At 51.8% G+C, this 10,911-nt stretch overlaps 1 protein-coding gene across 1 annotated transcript in view; it reads right to left on the bottom strand.

Annotated features, from left to right (window-relative positions):
• Positions 1-1,293: 1,293 nt before the first annotated feature.
• The window catches only part of LOC128270823 (serine/threonine-protein kinase 40-like), a 10,829-nt gene continuing 1,211 nt past the window's right edge, over positions 1,294-10,911 (bottom strand). The window contains exon 3 of the mRNA XM_053008244.1: positions 1,294-1,338. Within this exon, the coding sequence (XP_052864204.1) occupies positions 1,294-1,338 (45 nt within the window). The remainder of the gene's footprint in view (positions 1,339-10,911) is intronic.

Genomic DNA, 10,911 nt, shown 5'->3' with positions numbered 1-10,911 from the left:
ACGTGGTCGGGAAAGCTTACCTTAATCGACAGGCAGGCCAGTATCCGCTTCGGCAGATCGGGGCACATGTTGCCGGCACTGAACACGTCGTCATCATCGTAATCGTCATCATCGTCGTCGACGTCGGCTTCGCCGCACCCGACGAGAGCGGCCACCGGCGGCGGAAGGGCACTTGCGTCACTGTTCTTCGTTCTGTCCTCGTCGGCTAAGCGTTGGCGATCGCCGCCTCCGCCACCGTCTCCACCGCCGGTGTCATTTTCGGCACCGCCGGGCCCGCCGCGGCCACCATCGTCGTCGTCCTCGGTGCAGATAATCTCCACGTTACACTCGACCGCGATCGGTTCCGATTCCCCGACTGGGCCCGTGGTGGTGGTGGTAGGCGGGAATTGTTCCTCAGTCCGGACCGGAAGTCCATTCTGTTGCTGGGCCGGGATCAACTCCGCAGCGAGCAGCGAGCTCCGGGCGTCCTGGTACTCCTGCTGACGGTGACCGTTCCGGCGGTGGTGGTGCTGGTGCTGGTGCTGGTGGCCGGGTGGCGCCGGCTCCCGGAAGGTGACCGTCGCCTCGAGCAGCTCGCAGTCCCGGACCGTGGTCAGGCAGAGCCGGCACAGGGTGAAGAATTTGGGCGGTACATTACACATATTGATCATCTTCTCTCCCTCACGCTACACACACGCACGGGCGCGCGCGCACACGCCACTGGACACACACGCACACACACAAACACTATCCTACGAGCCTGTCGGTGCGGTGGGCGGGCAGTGGGGCCCTTCCGAGGCCGAGTTTGCGTGCGCTGCGGACACACGATCCAGCGGCCGGACACATGCGCGCTCACCTCACCGCTGCTGCCGCTGCTCACTCGCGCTGCATCGATCGGCGGGACCGCCGGAACAGGATCGGGAACTTCTTCTTGAACACCCCCCAAACCCGTCACAACACACCGGGGGAGGGACACACTCACCAGGGGTCACAAACCAAAATCGAAACGAAAAGACACTCGCGCGCAACACCAAAAAAGGCAGACGGACGAACACGGGACGGACGCAGGACACGGGACGCGGGGACAAACTGGGACGCGGGACACTTACGGCGCGAATGCTGCATTCGCACACTCTGGTCGCGCACTCGTGTGTGTTGTCATGTGATGGTGATGGATGTTGTTGTGTGTTTAGTGGAAACTCACTTTCACTCTCTGTGGGGGGAAAAAACATGGAATCAGAACGACAGGGGCCAGGACCAGGTCAGGATATTAATTTTTAACACTCGCATGAGTGTGTGCGTTTGACGTGCGCCTCACGGCAAACTGCGGAAACTAAGTTCCGGGTTGACCAGAACACCCTGGAACCGAAAGCCGGGGGCACAACTTTTCCGAGCGGGGGACACACTTCATTCACACTTGCGTTTCTCGGCACCAAAATGGTCAACACACCATCGCTCATCGGCCGTGATAAACCCGACCGGCCGACCCGGACCACCAACTCTCCGACCTGCCAAAGTGTCGCTGCCGCCACCTGACTGAAGTGCGTGTAAAACCGTTATCCTTGTGGCTGAGGGTGTGTGTGTTTGAGTGTGTTTTTGTGGCCTCTTTTCACTACAAAAAAACAATGTGGAGCGATGTCAATGACGGCGCAGCAAACTTTTCCCGTACAAATCCGTGTGGGGCCGCGGGTCGGGTTGGTGAATTTAATTAAACGCGGTAGACGACGCGCTCTTCCCGCGAATGCCCTCGACGCGGTGCGCACGTGCTTGTGTGTGTGTGTTTCGCAATCTGTTCCACCGTGCGAAGGATAACGGCGTTTGGCGTTCGTGTGTCGCCGCCTCTAATTTGCTCCTGATTTTGCCGGATGAAGAGAACCGATTCGGAAGGAGTAGTACCTGCGAAAGGAAGGAAAGAGATAGAGAAACAACAGTCATTTTATTTGCATAAAACGGAACGGCGCGGCATTATCGAAACGACAATCAACGGGAAAGGAAGTGGTTTAAAACGGACTCGCGAGACACATTTTAAAGCCAGCTCCTAATTTAACCGAAGTACTAATTCATTTCGCATCCCAAACAACTAATCCCCGACACCTTGTTGGCCAGGTTCACACCACTCTTTAGCCTCTTGTTTTGATTCCGGATCATGGTGATAGAAATGCCCAAGGCTTCTACTAATCTATCCTCTATTTTTCCTACGATTTCAGGTGTTGCTACTGTTTTTGGACGTCCTTGACGTGGACCACCTTCAAGGCTATACGACCACGTTTAAATTCATTTCTTCTGACTTCTTTCTGTGGGGCTATTTGAAGAAAAAGGTTTATGCCAGCCAACCGAAGACCATTGAAGAACCGAAAGCTATCAACATTACGTTGTCTATTACTGAAAAGTTGTCAAATTCAATGAAAAATGCCCATAAAAGGGTGAATTGTTAATAAACGGCATTCTGTACCCTGAATAAATCTTGTTCATTTGTCAAAATCGACTGACAAATAGCGGAGTTTTTTAACATTTAAATAGTATGGATCGAGATGGAACACTTTCAACATTCGTTCATAAATTTCCTTTGCTTTTAAACTTTCCACAAATAAAAATTCAATCACTGCACGATACTTGATGTTTTCAGTTGTAAAAAAAACTGTGACACGTCGATACTGAATGGCTTGTAAACAATGAATGAATGAATGAGATTGAAATTAAATTTCACATACGTTCATGTGAAGAGGGTACCAATATAACAAAAAAAATGGATTAGCAGCAGCGCCCTCTGTTACCACAAATTCCTTTAATTCCTTTAATTCCTTATTCTTTTGCGTCTCACCGAAATCCTTCATGCAATGCTCGAGACCGTGTAGGCGGTGTAGGTGGACACTCGGTCTCGGGGCACCCCCCTCATTTTATTGTTATTACATTTCCACGCTCACGGCTCACGCTGCTCGAACCGGAGGGGGACCCACGACGGGTTTAAGCTTCACGATGGCATTTAAAGTCGGCGATCCACAGAATTGCCGTCTCATGGACTCCAACCCTGGCGAGGCCATCTTGAGCACAACACGGCCAACAAACCGTGTGTGTGAGGGTACTTTTATTTTTATCTTTAATTCATTCCGCTGTTATCGTCGGTTCACGAGCACTCGTGTATACGCACACAAACACACACACTAGCCACATCCATCCAGCCCAGCCCAGCCCAGCTGTCGAGCCGAGCGGCCAGGGAAGTAGTTCCCTTTTCCGAGGGCGCGCAATTAGAGGCATAAGAGGCACTCGGCGGGCTTCAACAAAACGTCGGCCGAAGACGACGATCGGCGGCAGCGTCTCCACGGGCCGCGCGCTCTTTCGGAACAGTTGGCATCCGCGCGGATTTTATTATCTTCCCCGCCGCTTCGCTTCGCCATCGGCACGCAGATTATCTGGCCGGGTCGGGGAAGAAAACCCGGGCTCCCTCAACCAGATGACGATGGTTCTTCCAAGGGTCTCGAAATGCTGCCCCTCAGCGAACCTGGTGGGGCGATTCCAGGAAGCAATCGTTGGGAACAAATATGATTATCACCGCGAACGTGCGCGCGCCTTGCCGGAAGGCCAATTAGCGTCGAGCGTCGAGCGAAGGATAAATCAATTTCCCGAAAAGGTTTTTTTTTTGGGGGGGAAAACTGTGAAAAACCTTTCGGCCCACCCATCGAAGGACAATTTAATGCGCGGCGACCACGATCGGGGGCCGCGTGTCGTCTCTGTGTGTTAGTGTCCTTGAAAAAAGGAAGCGGAAACGCGAGAGCATGGCGCGACCGGATTCTTATCAGCATCGATCGCAGCGCACCGCGAGCAAATCCGGAGCATAAAAGATTGAATTCCCCCGGCAGGTAAGCTCAACACGCTGAACACGAATCCCTCGCCCTCCTGCCGCGCCCTCCCATTGTGTTGCCCTCTTCTTCGTTTGAATGGTTCCCATTCACCACCACCACCAATCCTCGGCCGATCTTCTTCGGCCGACCAACTCCGAATGAGGTGTTCCGTGTTCCGCTCTGGAGAAACTCATCTCAGCCGTACCTCGCCGTTGCCCCTCAGGGTCCTTTAATTTCTTAGTCCCATCCAATGGCCGGCGTTCAGCTGACACCGAACCGTATCGGAGCCCGCCCCTCTCTTATCGTTCGTTATGCTCGATGGATGATGATCGTCGACGCGGTCCAGAGGTCCTCCACCACACACACACACACACAGACGCACAGAGGCGCAGGAACTAATTTTAGATTCCACCGAAAAAGGGTCTCCCTGCTCCGCTGTTCCGTTGCCGCCGCCGCCAGCGTTCGGTATTGTTTTCCAATACAATTATCGAGATGCGGTATTTTCGGGGTTCGCTCTCTCTCTCACTCGCTCTATTTCTCTCTCTCTCTTTCTCTCACATTCTCTGTCTATCTCTCTCACGATTCTGATCCATTCACACGTACACGTGCGCCACGAGGAGCAGATCCCGAAGCGAGCGAGAGAGAGAGAAACAAAACACACTCCAAACAGAGCGAGGCGGCAAACAAAATCTAATCATACCGAGCTCACCTCAAGAGTACACAAAGCGGAATCTCGGTACAGCGGAGACGATCGTCTCCGAACAACACACTGGAAACGAAGCACCAACACCACCCGACGACCGGTTTCGAGGAAAAGTTTCGAAGAACTAACCCGCCGCCGCTCGGTATCTCGATATCACAGAGGAACAGAGCGACCGGCGAGCAGCCGTTCTCTCGCACACACCGGCACACACACCGTGAGGATTATAAGCCCACGCACACCACGAGCCCCAGCGATCGAGAGAGAGAGAGCGAGAGCGAGAGAGTGTTGTGTAAAGTTCTGCGCTTATCCACGGCATGCGATTCGGTTCCGGATTGGAGCCGCTCACTTCACTCGCTTATCTCACGCTCGGTGAGTATTTGCTCGCTCACCGTGGCTCACTACACGCGGTCGGTGTCGAGAGAGTGGCTCAATATCCGCGGGGCGGTGGGCTAAAAATAGTCCCAACCCGACCGATCCGACCGAACCGACCGAACCGGACGATCGTTATCGGGACGTGGGCCGCGGCCCGCGCCCCCTCCTGCCACGGACTATCACTTTCCGATCGACCGACTTTCCTGATCGGTCGCGGCCACTAACACAGTGAAGCGGACTTACGTTCGCCCGTGTTTTGATTCTCTCGCTCTTTCTCTCATTCGAAATGAATTACTATGAGCAGGGTTTTTAATTCAAAAATTCGCGTGTTTACAAAACAACACTCCAACGAACAAGGACACCGCATTCCTGACCCACTCTAGGTAGGGGCTCGGGAGGATGCAGGCGCGCAACGCAATGCTTCGGCCGCCAATAAACGCAATTAATCACCCACACTCACACACACAGACAGCGAGTGATTGGGTAAGATTTGAAGCAAAGAATAAAGGAAGGTGGCTACAAATGGCAGAATGTGCATCGCTGTGCATCGACGGTGTGCAATAATGTGCTCGGCGCACACCCACACACACCGGTGGGCCGCCAGCCACCAACGCACACCATCGCCCCGGCCACACGCCTACGCAAAGCGAAGATCGTGTAGAAGGTGAACGGTGCACTCTGCGGCAACGACCGTTCCTTCGGCCGCAGTGAGTGTTGGTGGTGATGCAGCCGCAACTCCTGCTGCAGTAAAGCGCATCGTCCGGGGCACGGCGCGGAAAAGGTAGAAAAAGTGCCGACCTCAAACGACCCGCAAAAAAAGGACGGCACACGGTTTGTCGAGAGTTCTTTCTCCGGCCATTCTGCGTCCGGTGTCCGGCCCATCTGCTGCGATATGTGTGTGACAGGAGCGCATCAAGGAGAGCCACAAGGCGCACAGAGATGATGCTGCAGGGCGGTGTTCCCGGTAATTCCAATCCTCATCACCACCACCGCTCGCTGCACGCTGCTGTCTAAATTGCCGCAATCAGTCGATCGATATTGAACCCCGCGGGTGACCCACCCACGGGCGACGGAACGGGGGCGGGGGCCGGGAAAAAGGGCTCACACCAAAACGGGGTGTTAGAGGCAGAATGTTTTATTTTAAAACGACCACCACTCTGTTTGATGTCGGCTTCGTTGAGCTAGACAGAGAGAGAGAAAGCGGAGAGCCACTGTGAAGCCGCAAACGTGGCTTATCGTCGAGGTCGCCTGGCCTGGCTTTTATCCTGTTTAACGACCGCAGCCAATGCGAGCGCAGCGGGGGTCACGTGCAAGAGTTGCAGTCCGCAGTCCGAGAGAACAAAAAGCACAACCACCGGGAGGGACCGGAGCACCGGACCCGGGCAGGGGGAATGGATCAAAGTGGAGCAAGGATAACGGACAGTGGACACCATATCACGTGAGAGGGCGGCGCAACTAATTAAACGCAACCTTCCGCCGGGGTTTGTGTGATGAACCGGTGTGTCGGACGGCCACTTTCTTGCCGTTCCACGTGCGCGATCCGTACGGAGCCACGTGGCACAGGAGGCTGCTCGTGGACACGGCAAGGTCAGATCGGTGAGACTTTTAAGCGGTGTTAATGGAATGCAAAATGCGTCTGCTTCGTCAAATCTTGTCGAAAAAAGTTTCCCGAAAACACGTGTCCGCAACAGAAACCTGTGTCCCCGGCTCTTCGTATTCATTTGCAGTTACTTGCCGGTGCTGTTGCCTTCTTCGAACGAAACAATGCGCGATCAACGGAACAAAACCAAGGTCCAGGCACCGTGTAGCGGTACCGTGAAGGCGTTTTTTAAATTGCCAGAACCCTCTGGGCTGATGTAGACGTTAAGACGAACACAAACACCGGGTCCGGGAGCATGGCAACGGGCGCAACGGACGCAAGGACTTGCGGGATTGGTGCCCAAAAAACCCGGGACCAGCAACTCCGTCGAACCGGGGGAACAAGAAGTAGCGAGACGATGGCATTGACATCTGCCAACTGCTGTTTGCTCTCGCTGCCACCGGTCGGAGGGTTTCGGATCGTTCAACAACATCCACTCTCGTATATCGGTGTGTGTGTGTGTGCCGGGGTCTGGATGCTATCCCAAACGGCTATCCGTCGTCGTCCTTTGCAGGGTTGCGTTTTTGCTATATCACTTCGATCCTTTGCCAAAAGCTTCAGGCCACCGCCGAAACCGCCGTGGCTCTAGGGAACCATTTCCTTTTCATGCACGGGGCTGGCTGCTGCTAGCCCTAGTCCCTGTGCCTTCAGGACTTCAGGATGATGGGAGTAGGTAGTTCTCGGCCCTCGGAAGCTACACACACAGTCACGGCATAGAACGCGGCCTACAGGAGAGGACCCTATCGCAATAAAACCGGACCCAGCACCGGCACAGCGCGCGTTAGGCGGCCATCGCCTCGGGTACGTCTTGGTCCTTTTTATCAGCCATTTATTCCGCCACCGGGCCAGGTACACACACCATGGAGTTCCACGGACCTGGTCGCCTGGACCTTGGCAAAAGCCCGGAGACGCAAGAAGATGCCAGGGTTGCGCCCGGAGCAAAAAGGGGCGATAAGAAGGTACACCTAGATAACCATCATCGAGAGAGAGAGAGAGAGAGAGAGCCGAACCGGGTCCTCTAGGTGCTTGATCTGGACGCGCTTCTTGGCCTCGTCAAACGACCCATTCCTCCCGACCCCGAGTTCGGAACGGGAAACAACACGACGGGGGAGAGAGCTGTAAATAAGATGCCCTCGATGGCACGGCAGGATTGCGCCAATAAACATGGTGCAGGTAAAAGTGTGGCCAAATTTTAAGGACCAACAAGCCAAGCCAAGGCATTTCCGTTTTTATTGATTTTTTACTAGTTCGGTCCCGTTATGTGTCTTCGAATCATTGGAACCGATTCGATTCGGAAGAAGCCAAGCATCGGCCGCGGCGGAGCGAAATGAATAATTTAAAGCAAAGTTTGCCCAAATTGAAGAAACCCTCTCCGAAGGACGTCCGATCGTGGCGGGGGGAACGGAAAAAAGGTCTTATCAATTCCCCTTCGCTGGGGCTCGAGCTCCGACCTCCGGCTGCGAGCCCGTACAATGACCACATTTAGCCAATAAGTTGCACCATTAAAGCCAATGGACCGTTGAATCTCCGGCTTGCCGGGTTCCTGCCGAGTGGATCGCCATCGTCCCAGTCTGCGTCCCCGACTGCGGGCGGGGATTGCGGGCAAAAAAGGCGCAACGGAGTAGGTCGGTTGAAAAATTAACAATTCCACCGGCAGCGGCAGGGACGCCCTACGTATAGTGTACACTGTAGCGTAGTCCTTATCGGGCCCAAAGGATGTGTAAATTTTTGCAAGGTGAGCGGGCGGCGCATAAAATTTTCACGATAAATACACCAAGCGGTCGGTCGGTCGGTCGACGGGCGCTGGTGTGACTTTCCCGAACTTTCCCAGCTTTTCCCGCCCAACCCGTTTCCATTGGGGTTGGTGTCCCATTCCACTTTGGGGGCAAAAAACGGCAGCCACGGCACCGGCCCGGAGGCGCATTTTCATCATCACTGCCACCGCCGGCCGTGTGGCTGCATTTCGATGCCCGATGGTGTCCCTCTGATGGTGTGTGGTAATGCAGGACACATCGACAACAAAACATGCCACTTGCAGCGGCGACAGCAGCGGGGATTGGAGCCGACAATGATGATGGGAGGTTTTAGAGCTTTTTATGAGGGGTCCCACCACCATCCTGGACACATCGGAACGTCCATCCCCCCAACGACGGTAATGCCCAGGGGCGCGCAGAAACATGTCAGGATGCCAGCCATCGAGAGCCGACGAAAAAGGTCCGACCTTTCGGGGGGCGTCTTTTGCCAAGTGCCTAGTCGGTTGTTGGACGTCACCAAGGAGCAACAGCAAAAAATGCCGGAAGAATATAGCAATCGATATCGGACGCTGGCGAACAAGGACTTCCACGCGGACTCCGAGTCCCGCCGAGATGGTCTCGTAGGGCGCTATTCTGTTTTGAACCACTCACGGCGAGAATTTTGAGGGTGCATCTGCCGCTCTTACTAGGCTACTCCTTAAATTCGGAGCCTCAATAACACATTTTTCTGGTTTGAATTACACTTAATTATTCAGTATGGCCTTTCTGAACATCAATACACTTGTTCCAACGAGACTCCAATTTATAAATTCCATCCCGGAAGTGAAAAACTGGAACGCCTTCAAAATACGCTTCCGCAGATGCCGAAACGTCATCATTTGATGGAAAACGCTTTTCACGAATGATTTTGTTTTTCGTCTGAAAACAGATGGAAGTCGCTAGGGGCCAAATCTGGTAAATACGTTGGATATTTCAACAATTCGAACTTTAATTCATGGATTTTTGACATTTTCAAAATGCTCTTGTGACATAACCCTGATGAAAACGGTTGTTTTTCTTCTGCAAACCGGGTCTTTTTTCACGAATTTTCGCTTTCAGTTGCTCTAAAATGTTACGAAAATAATCAAAATTTATTGCTTTAACAGTTTGCAAGAAATTCACAATCAAAATTCCTTCCGCATCCCGATAAACTGATGTTAACACCTTCTTGGCCGGTTGCTGGACACCAATTCGTTTCGAAGCCGCAGAAACAGGTTCACACCACTCCTTAGCCTCTTGTTTTGATTCAGGATCATGGTGATAGACCCAAGTCTTATCCATAGTGATGATTCGATGCACAAAATCCACTTTATCCTATCGAAAACGCTTTATATGTTGCCAAGAAAGACACATTCGAATGCGTTTGTAGCAAATGCGGCAACCATTGCGCAAACAGCTTTCTCAAACCCAATACTTCAGTCAAAATATTGACTATACTGCTCAATGAGATGGCTAGGCCTTACACTACATCTCTTTAAGTGATTCGATGATTTTCCAATACGACATCCTGTACTTTTTCTACGATTTCAAGTGTTGTGTCTGTTTTTGGACGTTTTCGACATGGATCGTCTTGAAGTCTAGTACGACCGCGTTTAAACTCAGAAACCCCCTTTTTAAGCCCTTAATTGAAGGCGAAGAGTCCTTTCAACACGTTCAACATTCGTTCATAATTTTCCTTTGCTTTTAAACCTTTCAAAAATAAAAATTGAATCACTGCACTATACTTGACTTTTTCCATTGTAAAGCCTGTCCCACGTAAAATCGGGAACAATTGAATTAGCTCTATCTCGGGCTTGGTTTGTCTTAGGAAATATGTCAAGGTGTCAAAATGAAAGTATTTTATTGTACTTTAAGAGAAAAATGTCATAAATTTATTTTGTTGGTGGTCGGATGAAATCTCGAACATTCTTTGGAATGCGCGCCACTATTTTCTGCACAATCTTCTGGTACACCTCAGCGGCTGATTTGTTCCAATTTATTGCCATCTCTGCAGCATCCTACATCACCTATCCAGTCTTCTTCAACTTCCATTTGATTATTGCCCAATAATTTTCGATTGGGCGGAGTTCAGGGTAATTTGGTGGGTTGATATCCTTTGCGATGAAATCCACCTTATTGTCACGGTACCACTGAACTACCTCCATGGTGCAGTGGAAGCTTTCTAAATCAGGCCAAAACTTAATCGGACCTTTGTGTGACTTAACAAATGGTAGTACACGCTTTTTGAGGCACTCTTCCTTGTACAGCGTTGAGTTCATCGTCGTGTTTGTGATGAAAACCTTGGTTTTCCGTCCACAGGTGCAAATTCCTTGCCAGATCATTAGTTTCCGTGCAAATTTATTGACGAATATAAATTTGAACTTGAAGGGGATATCTCCACGTACCGTGGCAAGATAGCATTTTGGTCCAGGAAGCTATCCAAAATCCATTTTCATGTATATTTAGTCGTCCATAAGCAAACATCCTTTTTATCTCGTCAGAACCTTCTCGTACGCCTTTCTAGCGCGTGTTTTAGCGATTAGGTTTTGCTTAAATGTCATGTTTGGATGCTTACATGCAAGAAAAAAACACTAGCTTTTTCATAGA

Source organism: Anopheles cruzii, chromosome 3, assembly GCF_943734635.1.
Source record: "Anopheles cruzii chromosome 3, idAnoCruzAS_RS32_06, whole genome shotgun sequence".
Taxonomy (NCBI): Eukaryota; Metazoa; Arthropoda; class Insecta; order Diptera; family Culicidae; genus Anopheles; species Anopheles cruzii.
This window is presented reverse-complemented; position numbering and strand designations above follow the sequence as displayed.